Source organism: Corvus hawaiiensis, chromosome 16 (assembly GCF_020740725.1).
Source record: "Corvus hawaiiensis isolate bCorHaw1 chromosome 16, bCorHaw1.pri.cur, whole genome shotgun sequence".
In the NCBI taxonomy this organism is placed as follows: domain Eukaryota; kingdom Metazoa; phylum Chordata; class Aves; order Passeriformes; family Corvidae; genus Corvus; species Corvus hawaiiensis.
The window spans coordinates 12,314,021-12,338,561 of NC_063228.1; the positions used below are offsets into that span (position 1 = coordinate 12,314,021).

At 37.6% G+C, this 24,541-nt stretch overlaps 1 protein-coding gene across 34 annotated transcripts in view; it reads right to left on the reverse strand.

Moving 5' to 3' along the window:
* Positions 1-24,541, reverse strand: part of RBFOX1 (RNA binding fox-1 homolog 1) — a 1,119,677-nt gene that overhangs the window by 55,059 nt on the left and 1,040,077 nt on the right. For 32 of the 34 annotated variants that reach the window (XM_048320436.1, XM_048320431.1, XM_048320443.1 and 29 more), the window contains 2 exons: positions 21,999-22,052; positions 7,986-8,066 (listed from right to left, as the gene is read on the reverse strand). In XM_048320436.1, the coding sequence (XP_048176393.1) occupies positions 7,986-8,066; positions 21,999-22,052 (135 nt within the window). The remainder of the gene's footprint in view (positions 1-7,985; positions 8,067-21,998; positions 22,053-24,541) is intronic. The other 2 variants (XM_048320440.1, XM_048320434.1) reach the window with 1 other exon arrangement.

The window sequence follows — 24,541 nt, forward strand, 5'->3', positions numbered from 1 at the left end:
GGAGACTTTGGAAGGCGGCATCCAGGACTGTGCACAAAGGGGTCTGATGTACAGCTGCATCACAGAACACGATGCAAAATAATATTGAATGTAATTCTCACTATGTAAATACAGTGTACATAGAAAATGTAATTACTAAATGTAATTCTCAGTGTTTATCTGCCTACTGAGAGGACTAAGTCCAAACAATCCTATTGCCCTACATAACAGGTTAGCCACAAGTGCTGCCAGTGGCCAAGTGCTGTGTGTCCACCAAGAGCAGGACACCAAGGGGAGGCACCCGAGTTCCCAACTGTCCCTGGCCACGCACAATTTTTATTATTTGAACTAAAGGACAGAGACACTCCCCACAACTCACTATATTTCCAGCCATCTCCCCCTGTCCACGTGTAGGGTTGTGCATAAGTGGAAAAAAACTCAGTGACACAATTCAGGACGTGTCTCTCTTTCCGAAACTCCTAAGCCTGCTAGTTCAGACACACTGCTCCAGCACTGAACAGATCAACAGAGGAATGAGGGTAAACAGCAAGGCCCTTAAAAACATTTGTGGGAGTGAAATGAAAGCCATGTTTATAGATTTTGGACACGTACAATATATCTTAGTGATGACTTATAAGTCACCATTTAAAATATGGATAGATGGGAGGTAAAATGAGAGTTATCCTGAAAATAGTTACAGAAAGACAATGCATACTGATATAGAACATAAAAAATGTTGTAGGAATAATTCCAGGCAACACTACTAAAAAAAAAACAAACCCCCAAAGAGGTCCACTTTACAGTTAAAAACAGGATGATACTTAAATGAAGAACATAATGCAATATATGAATACAGTTTTACTTAATTTTTTAAAATTTTGTACTATTTTTATCTTACTTGAAAATCAGTGGTGTTATCCTGCATCAAAGCAAGGCCCAACACAATGGTCCAGAACAGTGTTTAAAAACCTTCTAAAGACATTTCAACATGAGACGACATCAATATTTCTCTACACTTCTATACATCGGGGAGGGAATTAGGGAAAGCCATTTCCTTCCTACTTACTACTGGTATCTTCTTTCTTCAAGCCTTCATCTGAACCCCCTGTATTTAACATACAAACACGAAGGGCACTTGGCACATTTTTCCTGGTTACTGCTGGGTGATTCTCTTCATAAATAAAGGCACTTAATTCAGGAAGTGCATCAAAAGATAGTTTGACCCCTAAATGTTCAGTAATAAGGTGTTTGCAGCCTGGAAATGATATGTGTGATTGCTCTTCCCAGATGTATGGACATTTCCCTTTGGCAGGAGTTTTGCACCCTCAGTCAGGAATTGCAGCCCTACAATGGTTAATTTGGTTCAATCACAGCCTCCTTTGCAGGACTGCTCTGTTTCCTATGAAGCAGTAAAAAGCAGACAAAACCACCAACGTGTAAATACAATCCACTGATGTATATTTCATTAGTGATGAAGTGACCTGCCATCCCAATTCACCTTAAGAGAAAACAGACCAATTAAAAATTTAGTTTGCAGAACCTTCCTACATTCAATTCAGAAATACTGTAGTGCCGGCAAATTATTTATACCATATAAATACTCATCTTTTAAACCATTCCTGACACATATTCTAATTCAAATTGGCAAGCCTACCAAACAGTTAAATTAAGAAAAACTACAACAATAAAATCAGAACAAATGAATCATTGATGTCATTGCAATATATGTCCATTTGGATTGAATGAGGTCAGTCATGAGTGACATACAAAACCCAGAGAAGGATACACCAAGTGCCAGGAGCACCTACCCTGCAGCTGCTTGGAGCGTCAGCAAACTACCATCATTACAGTATAATTTTCAGGTGATTACATGTGTGCAACAGATTAAACCTGACAAAATCAACGGAATCAAGGTTTCTAAACCAAATGCTTCGACTAATGATTTGTCTCAGAAGCGCACTTTGAATCACCTTTTGAAAATTTCTATTTTCCCTATGTAATTTTCTTGGTATTGAAAATATCCCAGAACATAACAGAAATGTCAAAGGTCTTCCTTCAATCCATTAAGAATGCCACAGGAAAATAAAACCTGGAATGTCTTCACTGAAACAAGAAATATGAAAATGGTTTCATACAGCAGTTTTTAGGTGGTTTACTAATATTCCTGAGCCAAGTAACCTACTTCTAAAGCAAGGACATACTGCACAGACAGGCTTGCTTTAATTTTCATTTCTGTATCACAATGAGTCCTCAAATACAGTAAATCCTACTATTGGATGTGGTCTTTATAAATATAAAATGTGTATTTATGATTTTCCTTATTTATTCTATAAGCAAGATCCTGAACCATCCTCCATCTATGAATTAAAACACCCACAGGAAAAAAAAAAAATCTTTTTTAAACTAGGACATCTGTCTGCTATATGTAAGTGGTGATATTTTTAACAGAGAACAAAATTCCCATATCATGAAATTAATACTTTATGCTTGTGCCATAGATTTCTCTTCTCTCCTAGCACATAATGCGTGGAATAGTAGGAATATGGGGATAATTTTGGAACATATCTAATGTCTCCTCTGAAGGAATGAAGCATGTTTTCCTGATTAAAAAAACCCAAAAAAACAAACTTTAGCATTAAAAATATTTCTTGTCAAAAATATTACTGGACCAAAGGTTTCCAGGGAATTTTCCAAAAGAAGTGCCTTCCCACCTTTCAAAAACATCTCATCTTTGCCTTGTTGTTTCCTGGTTGCTCATAAGCTAAAATCCCAGGGTAACATAGTTTATTGTTTTAATATCTGTCTGACGCAAAGCAAAAGTATTCTCTGGTGAGTGCTTATCTGTCACATGTACTTCTGTGAAAGGAATATCAAGACAAATAAGATGTTCTTATATGGGCATATCATGGGATTATGAGTTTGGCACTGACTGAATTCTGTTTAAAAATAGTTGAAACAATAAATACAAAAAAACATCTACACTGATATTTTGAGGATGCATGCTTGAAGAGCATTGGGTTTTAAATATTTTAATTATAAGGGGTTTATGCTATGTTAGCATGAATAGAAAATTAGCACTCAAGTCCATAAATAGGACAAACAAGATGAGAGGAAATCATATTCATAATTTAAACAGTTAAAACAATAAAATTCTATTCCAATGGTACAATAGACTGTGAACTTACTTAGGATTAATTAAACTCAATGTAATGGCATTTTCTATATTGAAATGAATAACCAGTGATCTGGAAATTCATTTAGACCATTAGGTTAATTACAGAAACTGATGGAAGTTTTATCAGACAATTACAATTAAAGAACACGAACAATGTGGGACAGATTTATAAGCATTTGTACCACCTCAATCATTTTTGCTGAATTCCACCACCACTTCTTCCAAAACTGTAATCAATATATCAATTAAAAAATGGGCCATCAACTTCATTTGACCTTGAGTATGATAAAATAAAACTAATTAGTATCGGATTTCTGCATTTTCATATTTTTCTTCTTTTAATTCTATCACTTGATTGCAGTAAGAAAGATTTATTTAGGAGCTGATAAGCAGGCTTACTGAAGATGAAACAACTCTAACGTTTAGGAAATCTAAGCCAAAAGTGACTTCAGTTTAAAATGTACTCATTGAAGTCAAGGCAAAATTCTCTTTTATGGGCAGGCTAAACATTAGGGAAATAGAGGTGTTCATCTGCACATCATTCTGAACAAAGGCATGTAGAAAATTAAAATATTTTACCACACATGTGAGCTACTCATGTAGCTAAAATGAACTGTCCCTTCAATATGTACTCAGAAAAACCCACTAGTAGCTACACACTCACTTGGAGCTAAAATAAAACCTAAAAGTTTCAGAGATCAGAGTGCTGATTTAAAGAGTAAAAAATATTTAGCTGCCTTTGAACTTCCCTTTAAATTTTAAATTCCATCTCTCTCCCATTACCCTCCATGGGGCCTGGGTAGGCACAGATGGACATTCCTGAGGAATGGGATGCACAGCTTTAGCCTACTGCCTCACCACACCAGCAAGGGCTGGGTGAGCTCAGGAATGCTGGGAGCCAGTCCAGAGCACAAGGATTTCTACGGGAAATGCATCTCCTCTTCCGTACCCTGCCACAAAGGACAGAGAGATTATCAGTGAAACAGAGCCAGGCACATGCTGGGAAGACAAGGGACAACAAACTTGACTTGCAACGAGAGAGGTTTCCACTATCAGGACCTTCAGTCACTGGAACAGATGAGCCCATAAGGGTGCACAATCTCCATCCTTAGAGGTGCCCTGGTGCACCCTGGTCCTTCCAACCAGAATTACTTTACAATTCTACAACTTCGTATCTTCTTCCTTCCATGCTTTGCTCTCATGAGCTTCTACTTCATTCACATTTTCAGACACTTCTACATTATAGAAAAATGGGGGAAATAGGCACAAAACAATTTTTAAAAGTTATTGCATAAATTCAGATTTGTATTTTTGCCTTTTTGAACCATACATACCCAGCTGTGGTACTGTCCTTGGCAGAACAGTGATACAGACATTCAGGGACAGAACCTTTTTCTTCTTTTGAATCTTCCTTTCGACCAGCAGCAGGGTCTTAGTATTCTCATGGATCCTACTACTGTGTGGCATCAATTTGGAAAAGTTCCAAAGTTATTCTTGATACATTTCTTATTTACCAGTAGATACACATTTCTTCAGGACTTTAAAATTCCCTGTGGAAGCAACTATTCTAAAGAAGTGAGGGCAAAAAGAGACTGTCAGGTACATGCAGCCAAACTGTTTCATTTACTTTCAGAGATGTCCTGGGCCTCTAGGAAGATTCCAGTGAGTGCTGACTCACGGGGATTTGGTGAACTCCAGTCATTCCTTGCTGGATGTAACTCCTTTCAATACTTGTCTGCAGTCTGCATTACGGTAGTGATGAAGGATTCAACTGAAAGCTGTTGTATCAGTTCTGCCCTGGAGATGCCAATCCTGTGGGAATCTACAGCAGCCAAGGTTGCCTGCCTGGATGTTCTGGCTGTGGTTGTCAAAGGACCTGTCCCACCCAGGGATGGGAACACATTGGCATGCTGAAACTCTGCTCTCTACATGACAAATGATCTATTCCAACAATAGATGTGCAAATGAAAAACTGATCCAGGTCCCATCTTCTCCTTCAGCATAAGAGAACAGATGAGGCATGAGAGACTATTGCTGCTGATTTGTTCCACTGCTTGCAGGAGAAACAGCTCATTTCTTTCTGTATTATGCGAAGGGCCAGAAGTGATGGAAGGAAGCAGAACCACGTTCCCATCTCCTGACATATTCAGAGGTGTAACTAATCATTGTGCTGGGAAATGTACAGCGTGATACATAAAATATATCCTGGAGAAATAAAATATCAGAAGGGAAGGAGGAGCTCCAAGAATTGCAGTCTGCTTTCTGCAGAGCCAATGGGTAAAGGTGCTCAGAGTCATCAGAGGCTACCAGTGGCCAGTACAAATACAAACCAAAACAGTTCAGTGAGAAGCCAAGCTAGCCAAATTAAGAAAAATACATCTTACAACCATGTTTCAGTCCATCATACATTATAACTCAGGAGCAAAAGAGGAAAAGTTAGACAACACTTTGAAAAATGGAGACTATCCTCTTCCAAATATCTGAAAATTCCTAAATGCCATTAGCACTTAGTGAACTTCAGGTATCTCAGATGGCTTTAGAAAAATCTCAGCAGACTCCTTCCCTTCTGTTAAAACAATTACAAATTGAAAACCTCTTAATTCTTACATTGTAAGCAGTTCTAAAATATCACACAGTTACAATATCAGCAGTAACAGAATAAACAATTAACAAATTATTCAAAAAGGAAGGTTGCAATATTGTTGCCTACATGGCATGATAATAGTACAAGTATTCATCTCCTAGACACTAATGTTGACTTTTCAGTTATAATTTCAATATTACAAATGTGCACAAAAATGGAATATAGAAGATCTTTAAACTAATAAAAGAAATGAGACGAAAGTCAGCCTTTATTTCTATTCACTTCTAGTGGAATTTCCTAAAGAAATGAAGCTATTTTACATCTTTATTGAAAGTTTTGTAATAAGGAGAAATAAAAAACCTAATTACAATATTTAGTAATTGTAGTAATTTTGGGTTTATTAGGAGTTGTGACCCTGAGGGGGAAACTGCATTTTGGCAAGATGAAATTCTATAGATAATAAAAGAAAAATCATGACTTGCAAACACACAGATTCAACAAAAGTGTAGTAATTTCTACTGTGAGGGCTACCAGCAATGTCTGTTATGAAACTGTGTATTACACATTGCCCAGTGGGAGGCAGATAAGCAAAGCCTGTTTATTTATGCATTTGGCAGAATTGAAAACAAACAGGTGTTTGTTAGGATATCATTATTCAAGGAGCACCACTGCAAAATAAGATTTTTCAACGGGACTGACTCAGGGGACATAAAGGAAACAGTGAAGTCCAGGGCTCAGCTTGCTCACAGGGTCTCTTTAGGGAGTCAATATTAGTGGAAATATCATCTGACAGAAACAGCAATCCCAGAAATAAAATTCCTGGGGTACCACTCAGTGAGGCAATAGGAGCAACAGGTTAAACTTATGAAAAGCTTTCAAAGAAAAGCAATTTTCAGAAAATTATAACCAACACTGCCCCCTCTTCTCTAAAAGAAGCTGCCTAATAGTGAGATGAGTGAAATGTTTGGATCATTTTCTAGGAAAACGACTGTCAGTCAAAAAGGAGGAGTGCACTTAAAATGTCCAAAAGGGAGCACTAATTTAAACTGTAAGTACTTCATATCTCTGTGTTACTAAAAGAGTAAAAATACCCCACTTCTAGGGAAAGGTGACATACCAGAAAATATTCTTGGAGCACCTGGAAGCAAATGCAGACTTAACTGACAATTTAATTTGCAATTTAAAACACTTGATACATTTGGTTAGCTCACTATGCGTTTGTAGACTCCAGACTCCTGATTTAAAGGGGATCCCATATGTATCTGCAGCTGCAGCTCTAGGGATGCCATTGATAACGTTTGACATAAGAGAACTACATGACTGTAGAGATGATCGCAATGGAACTCTTTTGTCCTCATTCCTGGTTTTAATCTAAAATAATAATTATGTTAGTAGTCTAGATAAGCTCTAAGAGAGTAGAATTGCATTCTAGATTGAATAAAATCTTCATAAAGAGCATACCTGATAATGTTGTTAAATCAGACCATGTATTTTCTTTACCGAGGGCTACAATGAACACAGAGCCAGGGCTGCTGCGAGCAGCAGTTACTGCTCTGCATTCAGCTCCAGGCTTCTCATCCCACTAGATGCCAAAATGAGCATCAGTGGTACCACCAATCCAATATAAAACACTCTCAGAAGAGGTTTCTGCTCAGAATTTCAGAGGACACATCTCTACTCCAAAGTTTTGTACGGAAAAATGGCTGATGGCAGCATCCATCATGTCAGCTCGTCTCTGCTCTTTTTATTAGGGCAGCTTCTTATGGCTCAAAATGCCCCCTTTCATACAGGCTGCTCCTTTTGCAAAAAAAGACTTCATATCTATTTGCTTCCTGACCCAATCAAATGGTGGCATGATAACAGGCGTTTTGTGTATTAAATCACAGTTGTGAGCAGGACAGAAGAAGAAACACAACATCTTCTACACGAAATGCAGAGCACACAACAGTACTGGATTCCAAAAACTGTCACTGTTACTGTAGAACTTTTGACCATTTTTGTACAACATCGCAATATAGGCAATTTTTTTTCCTTTTTTCTTTTTTTTTTAAATAAAATATATTTTGAGAATAAAGATACAACTCAAAACACTGAATTATCTGTTGACATTACTTACATAAGTTTATAAACACCACATTTACTTGAACAAGAACTGTTGGGAAAGTTGACATTTTTAGGGGGCTTAATTCACATTAATGTGCTTTTGTCACAAAACAGAACAAAAAACGAGCCATAACACTAGCTTACTTGTGGATGTGTATACTAGTGAACTGGGGGCACTGTACACGGGAGATCCCTCCTGGTTTGCCTGGCACAGCAGCACCCTGCCTACAAGAAAGAGAGAGAGAGTGGTATCTGGTTTCGGAACACTTCAACTAAACCTCAGTTTGCATCTCAAAACAGATATAAAGTCACAACCGGAGCAGTGCACTGAACCAGGGGCGCTTTTTGTCCTTTGGCTTCAAAGCAGAAAGAGCCCAAATAAACACAGTTTGACACTGGAGAAAGCAGAACACAGGCATGCCCCAAACACCATCAGCGCCGCTACCCCGCGGGAACCGGCACCTCGCCCAGCTGCTCCCTCTCACCCTGTTTCTCCCAACATCTGCTGCCCGTGGGAGCACCCACCCACCCTCCCCACCCGGCTGCTGCTTCCTCAGCTCCCTGGCCCTGGCTGGAATGAGGCTCCTCAAGCCAACATAGCAGGAAAATCATGTGCAGCATTCCCAGGACAGGCCAGGTATGACCTGGGTTACATCACTCCCATAATCACTAAGTGATCACTGACACATCTGAATTCAGTATTGTTTGCTCAGAGAAATGCACAAATATGAGCTACTTTCCAGTAAATAAGCTGGGTTTGGGATTAAGAACAAAACCAGATAAAACAAATATATATATATTTTTTTTTTTTCCAAAGGAATAAAAGTAAAAGCAATAACCAAATCGATTTAAACCAACACTTTTGTAGTGCTCATTTTGAACAAATGACACAAGTTTCAGGTTTTTTCCTTTTTTTCTTTTAAATGAACTTAAAACACCTCAGTTTTTCTTAAAATTGTATTTTAACAGTCTTGGCTGAATACAGGTTGAGCATTGATCAGAGGCAGAAATAACTGCACTTTCAAACTAGGAAAGAAACTTCTGCACTTCTGGAATACAGTCCACGAGGAAAAGTGGGATATGAGACATCTGGTTTTGCAGATATATGTGCATATATCTGTATTTACACACACAGGGTTTTATATACACATACACTGACATGCTTCAAGCTGTCAGGATTTTTGAATCACACAATTCAAACCCATCAAATCTACATGGAGATTTGTGAAACTTCAGACACTGTGCATTGACATGCAATGGAACAGCAGAGTCCAATGTGCTTGGAAGGACAGCATTAAGTACAAATGGTAGGCACGTTTTCCACAGTATTGCAGGAGCAATTCTCAACTTCCATTCACCAGGCCAGAGTTCTTTGAACAAGTATTTGTAAAAAATTTCTGCCATTAACCAGTTTTTTGATTGTTGCTTGCAGCTGTCACTTGAAGGAGAAATATTGGAAATACTGGAGAGTAATAAAATAATTCTTGTAATTTATGCAATTTAACTAAGACTGTGACTACTGGAAATCTCATTAATTACTATGCTTCTAACCTTCCTAGACAATAGCATACCCTTAACTAACAGGATTTAGAGATGCTTCCTTTTTTCCAGCCATCCACGGCTAATATAAAAGATAAAACATAAAACAAGCTATTTTTCCCCCTTTGATATGTTGATATCTCTCTCAGCCTTCAGCCCTCATGTGGAAGCTGGCAAATGAACATGAACCTATTGAGATCCTAACTACAAGCAGCATTTTCAGGTTATGAAATAAAGAGGCCCCATCCACACGCTCCTTTGACCCCAGGAATGTGTATGATGGAATATGGATGAATTTAACACCACAGATGCTTTAAAACTTGAGCTACTGCAGAAGCCTGAAAATGAAAGTGAGCTGAAGACCCAGAGGCATTCATCCAGCTGAGAGAAACACATTAGGAAAATCAGTCATTTTCATCAGGTTTTAAGAGTAATACAACAATAATGACTTCAAGTGTGTCTAGAAAACAGATAAAAATATTTTTAGAAATCAAAGGTTACAGTTTATTTACATTATTCACTGTAAAGCCCAGATAACACTTGGCTTCCTCCATGCTCCATAGGTATTTTCCTATTCTTTGCAGCTAAGATTCTTATATTTCGTCTGATTTTGTCTTATACAAATCTAATTTTCCCTAGTCTAGTCATCTAATTTCTAATTAAAGTACTTCAAAACAGATGCTTTTTTCATCTGTGCTACTAGAATGTATTTAATTTCTTGCATAGAGCCTTCTAATTATGTTTTGACAATCTGCCTTTGAATTTGTACATAAAATTAATACTGATAACTAAAACATTATTATTAGATTTTCTGAGAAAAAATATTGAACTTTTTAATCGACTTTAGTAAGAAAAGATTATTTCTTCTGCATCTAATTTTGGTATTAAAAATATTTAAATTGCAATTAATACAACTGAGGGAAGACTGAATTATTTACAGTAAGATCTTGGATAAACCTCAGAACACAGAAACAACCTATAAATTCCCCATGGGGAAAAAAAGTATTACTATTCCTCCAGAACACTAAATTCTAGTGTGATGGAATAAAAGAGTTGTTTTTTGGGGTTTTTTTTTTTAAGAAAGAGGATTTTAATATAGAGTTTTGAGAGAGCAGTGGCAGAGGGGACACTGAGGGGACCAGCCTCGGGGAAGGAACACTGCAGAGACCCAGCCCTCACCCCTGGAATGCTGCCTGGCAGCACAGACAAAACCAGGCTTCCCAAGATCAAAGACTATTCCCACTCATTCTTCTCTTCCTCCACTGTTTTCTCCTTCAGCCCATGATTAAGAATGCACTGTTTGATGAGGTCCTTTGCTGAAGCACCATAGTTATTTTGAGAAATAATTACTCCAAAAATATTCAGGCTGTAAAAAAAAGTGATGTGCAGTCATTGATATTTTGAGAATACTTGAAATTCAGTTCCCAGTGGTTTCAAGATCTCTGACTAAATGCATTTTCCCTCATTTTTTCATACTTTTAAAAGTAAGTTTTTTATGTACAGTTATTTACATGATGCATACAAACTAATCTACAGAAATACCAATGTACTCGTGGTGCTGCAGAGTACTCACTGCCTCATGTAAAGTGTTTAGCCTCATGCCACAGCTAAAAAAAAAATCACTGTATTTCTCAAATACTCCAAGAGCCAAGAAGGAACACCAAGGATCAACAATATGTGGACTCACCCACTACATTATAGAGGATTTTTAAACCCCTTCTGTTAAAAATAGCTTTTAACTGGAACCACTGTGTAGCCAGCACTACAGGCAGCTTCGAAGTAAAGATCTGCAATTAGTTTAAAAGAATTTTAAAAATTAGTTGGAATCTCTTATGGTATTGTTTGAGGAAGTATAAACTGAAATAATATTTTCTGCAGAAAAAAACCACATACCATTAGCTAAAATCATGCTGTTGGTGTAAATCATGCTGTTGGTGCACAGCCTCGATTACGGGCCCAGCTCTCTCCTGCCACAGGAAGGAGATGAAACTTCTAGAAAGCTTTCCTGGCAACGGTTTAAAGGTTATATACCATGACAGAGAACCTGAGCTTACAATGCACCACCTCCCCATACACATGGCATTAGGACCTTGGCTCACGAAACAAAAGTTTCCAATTTACAGCGCTGTTACTTATTCTCCAAGAATTTGGGAGGAATTACAAAAAAGAAGAGGACACATGATACTTATTGGGGGTTTGCCCTGGAAGATAACAAAGTGAGACCCAGGGGAAAAATGTTCTCCCTCCAGCAACCCTAAGGAAGCACAGCTTCACAGAAAGCTCTTTGAAGAACTGGAGAGTGACAGTGGTGCTGAGTTCTCTACAGCATCCAACTGCTGCCTTCATGGTGAGGGTAAGCATTTTCAGTGGCAGGAGTTAATCAGCTCAATATGCAGGGCTGGTCTGCGCTGGGTTTTAGTGCACAGGTAGCCAAAATGAGTGTTTGCAATACAGGAACTAAGTAACTTACCACATACAAGGAGATTTAGTGATGATTACGTTATTCTAATCCATTGTGCTCTCAGCTTTCCAGGTAAATCAGCTGCTCTTTACACATATTCTTTTCTCTTGTGCTACCAAAAGGAGCTTCTTACTGCCACTCACTACTAAGTATCAGTTCATCCATTTCATAATACTATTTACAAACAAAAAAATCCAAACAAAGCCACAGGAAAAAGTGGATAAAACTGAAGCTATTTGCATCTCATTTTGCCTATATTAATATAAATTGTTATTTTAAGAGCCTAATCTAAATCTAAAAAATACATTCTTTATTGCATTCAGCGATTAATTTTTTTCATTTTCTTTTTCTCCCAGTCCAGCTGGATGATAGCCAGGGCTCCCTGAGTTAGTTCTGGTCATTCTGACCACTCTGTTCCTTTGTGCCTTTTGCAACAACTATTATTCCTAAACGCTTTGCTGTTCAGTGCATGAAGAAAACTGTAAAACTGCATCTCTCATGAACAAATCAGGAGATTTGCAAGTGTATCAAGGATCCTCATAAGCAATCCATCTCCACTCTCGATCTGCTGTTCTAAAAGTGTAATTTTATATTGGCATTTTCAGCCAGAAATAGCACTATTCTTGTTCTGGTCTGAAATATTGTTCTGTGATGGATTATTTCAAAATGTCTCACAGAAATGGATCAGAAACACCTAATAAAAGGCTCCTGTTGTACAATAATAGTGTGTGTTAGCTTCTATTGTCCCTTCTGACTAGGGAATTTAAAGAGAGCCTCTACAGCCTCTCTCTTGAATACATAACAGTAGTTAAGTGCTCTCTTAGCCCTTCATTATCAATAGTCAAACTACACAGACTTAGTATGCTTTTAAATATGCTGTTAATTCAAAAGAAGTGCTCTGTGAGGGCCTTCAGTTATCTGGGATCTCTATAAATTGAATAATGTCCTTCAGATTTTAACACAACCACTCATGGATGGTTGTGTTGATACACTGGATTGTTTCATCCATTATTAACAAGGAATAAAGTAACATAACCCCAAACCACACACCTCCTTTCTTCCAATATGTTAAAAATACAAACAAAATCTATGTTTAATCCCACCAAAGCTTATATATAGTTTCATTTACACAAGAGGGTAAGGAGGAGAATCTAAAGTAGTTGATGTCTAAAGGTGATTTTCCTAAGTCCAAACCTGTTTCTATGTTGCCTTCTGACAGCAAACCTGAAACACATTCAATTATTGAACAGCCTGGATGTGCTTGCTGCTGGTAATGAGAACCTGTGCCCTATACCACGCTTACGTAGCAAGTCCCTGACTCACAAATAACCTGATATACATTGTTAAAAGTAGAGGGACAGGGAAAAAAAAACCATGCCAAAAAACAGACAGTGAAGGTATGTGTCTCTAAGACATTTCCCGAGATCTCTCCATCCAAAAATTCTATTTAAGTTGCTAATTTTCCTTTCCATCACTTTTCTAAGCATAGTGGATCTTTCTTTATTATCACTCCTAGAGTGTCCCTAAAACACTCAATGAACTGAGGCACTGATTCAGGGAACAGCAATGAATGTTACAGCAAACATAATCTGTAAACCACCCTTCCAATTATTCTTTGCTGGCCATATCATCCATTTCCCAGCTTTTGGGAAACAGACCTCTCACTCCAGTTATTCATGTGCAGTATCCAGGATGCTGTCACAAACTGGGACTGGAAGGGGTCAATATCATGCAAGTAAAAATCAGAGAAGCAACAAAGTTTGCAGCTCTGGCGTGAGATAATCCCCCTAATTCCCCTTCTCCCCACCTCTTCCCTCTGTAGGACAGGTAACTCATCCCACAGTAACAGGGATTACTCCTTTTCCTGCTTGCTTAAAAACACACTGTGACTGACTGGTTTCTAATTTAATTAACAAGCCAGCCTTCCCATAGACTGGCTGCATTGCAGGAAAAATTTATGTGATGTTTCCACACACAAAGTAAAGCAATTGCAGCAAACTGCCCTTTCCAAAAATAATTTAAAAGAGATTAATCATCCACAGGCATTCCTTGTCTGGTAACTAAAATGAAACTAAATCGCACAGACTCAGCTGGTGCTTGTACCAAAATCTGCAACACTCAGTGAGTTTACCTGTGCTCGTTACTGAACTTTATCACTGGCATCCAAGTGTAAATCCTTGTCCACACACTGTCACCAGAAAAGTCTAAAAACTGGACAGGCACTCTATAGTCATGAAAAAAAAATGGAGTTGTACCATCAGGATTTCCTGCAAAATATGTTCACTGTAAGATTTCTCTCTACAACCTCAGGTGCACATAAAGTAATATTCTGTGCTGTTCATTGCCATTATTTTACACTGGGGCATGCTTCCCACTGGAGTTGTTCAGGATCTTTGAAAAATCAAATCTTTATTCCTAATCTTTCTAGGTCCTCTAGCAGACATAGCAGGTAAGCAGGTAAATGATGGCTGTTCTTGGTTCACTTGTAACTTTGAGAAACAAATATGAAGAAATTCTGAAGTGTAAACTTTTGAAGTAAACTCTGAGCTGGTATTATACTCTTCTTGAAATAAGATACTTGAGAATATACAAAATGCTCTCATGTTCTGCTGATAACTAAAATGGGTTGCATTCATATGTCTGACTGTTGAATAAAGATTGCAATAGGAAAAGAAACACAGAATAAATGAAGCTGGAGCCTTTCTGCCCAAACACAAACACTACAGTTTCAACATGGCCCTGCAGGGATTACAAGTGGATGTATTTACGCTTTATCCTCTCATATTGTGTCAAGACACTATTTTCTGTGCAAATTACCTTTTTCAGTAAATCTATAAGACAGAGATGCAAATCTAATGCAATTAGATGCAGAGATGCAAATTACTAATCCCTCAGTTCTCTTTGCTTACATCAGTGAATGCTGGTTCTAACTTATAAATAAAATTCTATTCTGAATGACAAGCTGAGAATATAAAAGACCAAAAATTGAATCATCATGCATAATCCTGGCTTTACCTAGTCTGTTTCTTTCCTAGCCCAGACAGGTCCCAGAATTTCAGGAGCATGAAAAGCCATTAAAGAAATGGTAATGCAGTATTTCCAAACTTTCTAAAGCACTCACTTTGACTAGGAACAATTCTATGCTTAGAGATTTCCAAAGAAAATATGAAAGCACCAAACCAACAGAGCTTGTAAAGCACAGCCCCCTCTCAGCTACCTTCATAAGGAACAAATGAACTGAAAACGCTGTATTTTGAAAGTTGCTCTCAATAAGTATTATGAAATGCAATTACAGTGCATATTGGGGATCCGGTCATCCAATGCCCAAAATGGGAAAAAAAACACATAAGATGGAAGAGAAAACATTAGCAATATGTTTGGAATACAATTAACCATAATTTCAAACTGCTTTAGCATTAATTTACAGATATAATCAAGGTTTAACACAGAGCAGAGTTGTTTTCCATTCCACATAACTATATTAACTTTACATTTCATATATTACTTTATTACTTTACATTTCAGAATAGTTTGTCTGCCTGACTGTCCATTCTAACACATGGATATTCCTAACTTGGTTATTCTTCTAATCAGAGGAATTTATTCCTCTACATAACTGCTATTAATTTATCTAGCATTGCAAATATCCCACCCAGTTCTGGACAAACAAGTGTTCCAGTGATGACCTTGCAGTTTGTCTTAAATTTTCCTGAGAGATTCTTAAGCCAGTGCTTTCTACATATATCCATGGCTGGCACTTGGATTACAGCCCCAGTTTTATTCTAAAAATGCATCTTGCATTAACTCAGGTCCAGGCAGTGCCCACCCAGGCTTACCCATGCTGCCCAAGTAGTTGGTGAGATGGGAGCAGTAGCTCTAAACCAGCTGGATTTATATCCAGCCTCCAAACCTACACCATACACAGTCTGGAGAGGCTGCCACCTTATTTATTTAATGCATTTTAGGTCTCTTACTAACCAGGAAGCCATAAGAACACATTTTCACTAAGCACCAGAATGATGTTTAAATAAGAGAAGAAATAATTTTTCCTTAAAGATTCTCTTTGTGGGTACTTAACTTTTTTAGCCCTTTGAAATTTGATCAATTATATCCACAATAAAAACATCTGAAACAAACACAAGACTTAGAAAACAATGCAATGACAAAGAAGGACAGTACAGCTCCTGCTTGGTCAGAAGGCTTTCTTTTGGGTTATTTAAGTAATATCTAAACAAATAAGGAAACCTCTGTGTGAAATCAGTAGAAACATGGAAACATGGTCAGCAGATCAAGACCTGCATCTCAGCAAGATTTTACCAGCAAGCAAAGACATCCAGCCATCCACCCCAAACACATCATTTCCCCTATTTTGAAAGGACTCCAGCTTTCAGCAAATATAGATTTCTTGTTTTTACAGATTCTGTTTGTGAATAAATCCATCATAATCCAGTATCAAATGGCCCTCTCATAATGGACCGGGGACAAAATTCACAAACTTTTACACTGAAGAAGAAAAAACTCCCTTCTTAACTGTTTCCTACCTTCATAAAGCTGCATCTATGGTTGAAGATTTACAGTTAAATAATCAAATCTATGGAATTTCTTCTAGAAATCCCATAGGAAGAATACCAAAGCCTAAGTATATACCATGTGATATACATCCCAGAGAAACACCTTTAAAAGGTAATACTGACAGTATCTGTGGTGATCTCTTTAAAATGTGCAGACTTCAAAACAACGGTGAATAGAAGTAGATTAATCCTCCTCCAGATTTAAATATATAACCGATTGACTAAATTAATGTTTAAAAAAATAAGTCATTGGCATTATCTTTAAATAAGCCTTGTTTAGTTTCCATAAGGGTATATATTTTAATGAAGAACTCATAATAATGTAGCATAAGGCATAATTAATTCTGGATTCTTCTTCTTTTTTTTAGTAAATAACTAGTAGAGATGCTGAATTCCATTTTTCTATTGGCTTTATTCATCTTTCATAAACCCGGATTTCCTCTCTAATGGCTTGTAAAAGCTCCACAGAGTTTTAGAAATGCATTAGCTGTCATCAGTGGTGTTAATCTACCTAGGAAGTCCTCATTTGTCTGATGGCACGTTTAACATTATGATTTTTGAAACAACAGTTACAGCTTTGTTTTATACTTTGAAGAGGAGCGTCTATAAAACACAGGTGGAATATTAAACAATAATTATTTAACTGTAATTAGAAAACTATTTAAGGTGTTTATCTAACTACTGCAAATATATTTATTTAGGAAAATCTGCTTAGTCGATAGCAAAGTTTGACTCTAAGCGTATGTAATCAAATTGTAAAATGAGTAAATCTATGTAGTGACAGACAGCTTTTACAAAAATTCTGCTTTAGAGATGCAATACAGTGAACTTTTACCCCAGGATTAGAATTGCTGTGCAAGCATATAATTCAGCTTCCCAAACTCCAAGCATCTTCACTGAGAAGTGTTTCTAGGGTATTTGCTGAGCTTATGCAAGACTCATTTAAATTCAAAGAGAAACACTAGAAAGATGAAATGAATCCCAGGTGCTCTTACACTCCAGAAATAGATGCTTTAAGACATGAACAAAGAGAATTAGTATTAGCAAGTGTACAGGAATCCTGTCTTCCCTTGGATTCCTCTTACTTAAAGGCATGTTTTTATATATATTGCTATGGTAGTTCTTTACTTCTTAATTATATATAACATTATATTCCAAACTTTTGAACAAATTTTTGAAAGGAAGTTTGTTACAAAATCTGATTGTTGGTGGATGCTGCTGGCTTCCAAATCCAAACATGCCAAAAAGCCCCAGGCATCTAAAACTTCTCTGTCTTCTGAGGGCTTATGAAATAGTTAAAAAGGCATAGACTCTTCCCCTCTCTCATTTTGCATGATGGGGAAAATTTTGCCAGTGATCTTGGAATATCTGCCCAAGAAACTGGGTGCTTACAATAGTCTTCACTGGGTTAAGACCATTTATGAAGTAAATACAACTACTCAGCTACGTGGGATGACTTGAAACTACCTCCTGAAACTCCTAGAACTTAAGGAAATTCAGGAAAAATAATAGTGCCTTAAGGAAAAGAAGGATGGGATCTTCTAAATTCCACTGAGCTGTGCTCCATGACTAGCTCTAATGGTTCTTCACCTCTAATCATCAGTCCTTTTTCTCCACTGTCAACTTACAATTTTGAAATTTCTGAAATATTGTTTGTTGGTTGTGACCAGATAAGAATATTGTCTCATGTGAGTCACTGTGAATTCAACTGTTCTCTGAAAGAGCATTCACTAGCTTTCCAGGTAATTTCTGTAACATCTTTTCCCCCACCCTTGCATTTGGGAACTACCAACAATGAGCCTCTCCAACAGGTATAGCAAAACCATTTTCTGCCAGGAATGACAAAGTCTTTTAAAATGGCCTTGCTGTGTCTCAAGCTACCTGCTTTACAGGGCTGATCTGTTGTAGTAACACAGGTGCAACAATATTCTATATTTCAATAAGGAGAGTGCAAGAGATTGCTCAAAAATTCATCATTCCAAAGCCCAAAAGAGAAAAACAAAAAGATCTGCAATAACTGAAAGGAACAACATGGAACCTGACTGTCAGACTGCCTGAGGCAGAAAGAAAGGCTCGGTATTACAGATAAAATATACACTATATAAAAATAAGCAGGTGAAAATGATATTATAACAAACCACAAAAAAAAAGAAAGTACCAGAGCATACCTAGTAAAGAAACCCAGCTGCAAAGCTGTATTTTCCCAGCCATAAATGAATGTTTGGAGAAAATAACAAAATCTAGCTTAAATAAAGGAAAACTATGGGATGTATTTGAAACTGGATGGATATACAAACAGATGAAAAAAATTATCCCAGTTTTCATGAAGACTTTGTGAGACAAATCATAGAGTGCTTGCTACAAATTTCCTTATTAGGACCTGCCTAAGAATTTAATAAATATTTTACTGGAAATGGTAAGAAATGGATATCATAACTTCATTTAAGCATTTCTTTCTCATAAGAGGAAAACCCCCTTAAATAGTATGCTTTTATTTACTAGAGGGAGACTGTTGCCATAAATAAATTTTTTAAAAATTTCCTATCCATGAGCATATACAGAAAAGTGTAATTCTGTGCAAAGCTGGAATGATAAATGAAAAAAAAAGTCTTTTCGTTTTCTCTGAAATATCGTTTTAGGACTTCCCAGCAGAAGGGTGGGAAGGGCAGGAACTGGTGGCCACCTGGGACTCTTGCTAGGCCTTGGAAGCGCAGCAGAAGTCTCCAGAGCGCCCTTCCCAAACGTGTCCCTGGAAATCCACGCCAACGCCACCAGTGCTAAAGAGCCACAGTGCCAGAGCGCTGTAATTTACTGCAGCATGAGCATTTCACAGGCACAAAAACAGCTCTGAAAGGCTACCCAGGAAGAAAAATCCATAGTGTTTTGTAAATGTATAGTATTTTGCAGTCCCCAAGCAATACTTTCCTGCCATAGTGTCTGTTGTGCATCTCAGACTCTCCATTTTTAGCTGTCACACATTTCCTCAATAAAGGTTTTTCTTCACAGAAGCGTACACTCCAAAAAAACCCTGAGCTGTAACAATCATGTCACTGGCCCTACTGTTTACCATTATCTTCAAGGTTTTAGGGTTGATTTACACTGTGTTCCTCCCTATTTGACTTTAATTGTCTGCTTCAAGTTGTCAGGACATAACTATATCTTAGATTTGCATTGCATTAGGGGATCTTCTCCTTTCTCTATTGATCTTGTCTTACGGAGTAATTTAACTCAATTCTAATTTTCCTGTGCATGCGGGGTGCTCTCCATCCAAGGAAGTGAGTTATGTGTATTCAAGTGGTGCATCTTATGAATCTTGTTAAGCTTTACCGCCTTCCAGCCCGCACTGATGGAATATTTAATCACAGAAATGAGTTGGCAGATTTGATGTACAATACGGGGAAGCCTCGCGGCTGCGGCTCCGCTGGCAATTGAGAAACGGGGGAATTTGCCATTCATCAGTGCCATCCTGACAGCTTTGTATAACCTTCTGTTTTTCACTTATTTATGAAGATTAAAGGTACTTTAAATCAACAGTTTCTCTGTAAATGTATCATCTTTATTTCAGAAGTGGCCAAATTTTTCATCATTTATTAGGAGCTAAAGGAACTTCTCACACTGACTGTGAAAAAGTTGGTACAGTTTTATCATGACAGTGCTGGAGACAACAATTAAATTAAACAAGTAGAACTCTGACTGTCTTAAAACTCACATTTCTAATTTTATAATCTTCAAATATTCAATTGCTTCTTCTCTAAGGAAGGTGGTGGAGGGACCCCAAAAGTAAAGGTAAGTCACAGCGTTCTAGTCCAACATGCAAGAATTGAAGCGTTGTTTTATTAATTTCCTAACAACTTTAGGAGATCGGCACAATTTTAACAAAATTGTTTAAAAGAAAGTTTAAATGTTCAAATGTGAGAAATATCATCCTTTAGTCAATATAAACAAAATACATTTGACATGCATTAAGAAACCCAACAAAACCCAAACATAAACCTGCCTGCATGTATAAAGAGAAAAAAAATCATAAATAAATGACGTATCTTGATAGAACTTTCTGCAATGGTGCGGTGGAGTTTGTGTCATAATTCATAAAATTAAATTAATGCTCTTCTAATGGTAATTAAAGATTCTCATTAAGAAGGGCAAACACCTCCCTAGTGTTGGCAATAAAAATGCACTTGGGACTTTAGGAGGTTATACAAAAAAATCAATAACCTGCCATTTTATAATTAAAAGACAAAATAAATGTTAGGGAAAAGTCCAGTAAATTAGGAAAATTACCTTCAGGAGAGATTGAAAATATTGATTTTAATTTACAAACTATGTGAACTCTTCATGCCCTACTTCATGAGACAATTATAAGTCAGATTGTTAATTCTGCATACGTATTAGAAAATTGATTACTGTACTATGGGAATATTATTATATTTGTCATTAACACAAAGTCATTTATATAAAATGACTAATAACTCTGACTTTCTAATTTATGCAGGTTCAGGGTTGGTTCACTAACTACTCAAACGAGATCAATGTTAAATTCCTGTTTTCAACATAGACATACATCAGCAAGGAAATAAATTCTGCCTACACCAAATATTGCAATTCCATGAATGCCCAGTTAGTATTTTTATTATACTGTGCCGTTTTTACCCTAATTGGAACATTTTTATCTATCTCTGTGGAGGCAGTTTTTTAACCACAAGTATCTGTTTGTAACAGTGTCTTTTTCAACAATTTTCATCTCTTGATGACCCTCAAACTAACAAAAGTTTTTCAGCTTTGTCAACTGGAGACTCGAATATCACCACGAGTGGAGATTCCCCAGGTTCTGCAGGCAATCTCTTGTTAACAACCTCCCTGTTAACAACCATCCATGCAAAATGTTTTCCTGATAGCTGTTTGTGGGCAGCATTCAAATTCCTCTAGAATCAACTGGGTTTCAGACTACAAATAAGTTTATTTTCAATCCCGTTGCTAAAGCACAGTTAGAAACTGGTGCTAGCCATGACTGACTCCCGGCAGACCAAACCTGATTCTCTTTAACTTCAAGTTGCAACCAGGATCAGAATCTGGTCTTGGTCAGGCGAAGATATAGATTTAAAATACAAAAACATCAAACTGAAAAACTAAACATGAAATTTAAAGAAAAATGCTCAGGAAAAAATTATGAATGCAGATACTCTATACCTATGTATGTCTACATACATATATGTACAAAATATATATATTTTTTCGTAAGATAAGATTTTTTTGCCGTGGTTCTTTACTAAAGAGTTCTTGGAAGAAAGTGACTGTACTGAAATACAAAATAAAATAAAATCTAATGTAAGACCAGAATATTGCAGTACGCTTCATGTTATCCTATCTACTTTCCAATAAAAAGGTATCCATATATCTTCTATAGAACGTTTAGTATGCCCAGGTAAGGTAAAACCTTGAATCACAAATGTATAAATGACTTGTAAATAATGGGAATCACACAAAGAAACCAAGCCTCACGCCAAACACAGATTCTGTACTTTTGCATGTTTTGAAGAATACTAAAATCAAACATGGGCAGTTGGACAACCATAGAGCAATCCTTACCTGCATAGAACTCTGGACTATAAACTGCACCAACAACTGGATTTAATTTCCAGCCTGCAGCAAACAAAAAAACAAAACAGTTAATATTGCAATTAGCGATATTAATAACAACTATTATTACTAGTACTGTTACTACTATTGTATAGAAAATCAAGAAAGATCACTGTAATTAAGTTTAATAGGCATCTTTGATTACTGATCTTTAATATCTGAGTCTGAAATATGGAAATAAGTCATGAAACAAGGCATTCTCCAGACATGTGGTACTGGAGTAAATGGCCAGGTGAATTACCTTGGCTGAAATAAACATGGATTTACTCCTTTAAGATAAGGAATTAAGTCAGCACTAGTTCAGGTATCCCCATACCCTCTAGTACAGAGCAGATGAGTTCTTAGCCATTGTTTTGGCTCTCTGGTTACGAGCCAAAGGGGTGAGAACAGTTCATTCTCTGGACACAAACATTTCCAATAAACCTTTGTTAGCAAGGGCTATGGGGTGACCAAGTAATTGGAGCATTTTGATTCTACCCTGGCAAAAATGAAAGCACAGCCACAGAACGGAAATGTCTGTTGTGATAGGCAGGAGATGCTCTGTATGATCCAGTCAAATGCCAGGACTTTGTTCCTGTGTGTTTGTACCCCCGAGTGCCTGTGCTGGCACAGGACAAGGGCAGACACACCCCAGGAGTGGCCGTGCCTGTGCTCAGAGCTGATAAACACTGAGAGCCAGCAGGGGAGAGAATCCTGCAGCCACATCCGGCAGAACTCTTGGAGAGTACAAATCAGCCACTGCCCTGCTCTTAAATAATCACTGTCCTCCCACTACTGGCATAGAACAACAGCACAGAACTCACAGATCTTCTGCACCTGTGTTCTGGCCAAACTCCCCATTACTGCTTACACTTTACACCTGATGCAGCATACCCAGGCCGGCTGCAGACACACGGGGTGTGCAAAGCATGGGTCATGTTAAAGACAACCAGGCTGGAGGAATTGGAGGGGAAGGGGCAAGGGAAGAGCATGAGAAAGTGCTGCAAACTCATTAGTGTTCTCAGCTGTGGTGCAGTGCCAGTTACTGTGGTTTGCTCAGCCATAGGTAGATCCACTCCCAGTTAACTGCAAACTCCACAGAACATCCCCCCACCCACATTCTCTTTTTCCTTAAGTGAACAATTATTTTGAACTACTGGAACTGAAAAATTAGGGCTTTTCCTAAAGCACACTCAAATCAGAGGAGTGGGGAGCACTTTTTTAAAATGGGAATAAAGAAAAAAAACCTGAGCAAAAGCATGTTGTAAACTCCAGAGCTATGGTACTTAAAATAGAACTTAAAACTTCTTCTGGAATCAGAATACAATCCAGACACTGGCAACAAGGCTTTTCAAAATCACAAAGGCCAAGATTAGAGGAATTTAAATGCACACTAGGTTTATTTCTGCTTTGGCCGTATCACGTAATGCAAAAAGCACAGCGGAAAATCATAAAACATCAAGGCATCGTAAGACTGAAAAAGTGCAATGCAAAATCTCAGTAACAAACAAACTATTCCTACCCTTTCAAGTTACCTCTATCTCATCCACAGTAACAATTTACGGCTAACTGTTCAGTCACAGAGGGGAGGGGGGTTTTGAAAGGCAACTCATGAATAAGTTCAGAGTTAGCAGCTTTGCATGACACCTTATCTGCAGAAGTGGCTACATTTGCACTGTGTACCCAAAACGCAGTTAGGGAAGCTAAAATACCCAGCCAAGAAGGGCTAAAATGTGTTTCCTCCTGAAAATACCACATGAGTTTTACCTGATCCTTCAATTTTACATACTATAGGATTACATTTAGGAACATCAGATTATAACATATCTCTTAGCCAAATTTTGTGTGATAAAAAGTAATTCACATTTTGAGACTTTCGGTAAAAATCTAACTTTATATATGTTAGGGAATATTCAGTATTTCAAATTCAATATTTCCTCAGAAGACCACTGATCAACACCACCCAAAATGAAAGATTGGACAGAATTTCAGATCTGTCAGCTTTTGCTGTCAAAGCAGCTGACAGACATCTCTCAGCTTTAAGTTACACTAACAGTGCCACAATTTGTCTGAGAGAAAGAAAAAAAAATCTTGGAAGACAGAGATTGTTCTTCACAGCTGAAAGGCAGTCTCATATTTCAGCTCCTTACCACTCTCCCAGTGATGGCTGTCTCATCTAACTTTTTGAAGTCTATGGAGGAAATACTTCATTCATCGTGAAAATAACAGTAATTAAACTTAACTTTATCTTGTCAGCCAACAATGTGCTGGCCCATAGCTGTGTGGGTTAATCAAGTGTGATGGGAGTTGATGTATCCGAGCGAGCAGCTGCCAAGTAACCGTTTTGCAGCAGCTGGAGGAGGCAAATTCTCGGCTGTGAGTGTAATTTTGTGCATTTTTCTTAGTGTCACAATATTAATCTCATTCTCGAGTTGAAACTATAAAAGCTTGAAACTTAAAAACCAGCCAGGGGAAGAAAAAACCCTCTGCCTGACCCAGCTCCCCAGCCTGTG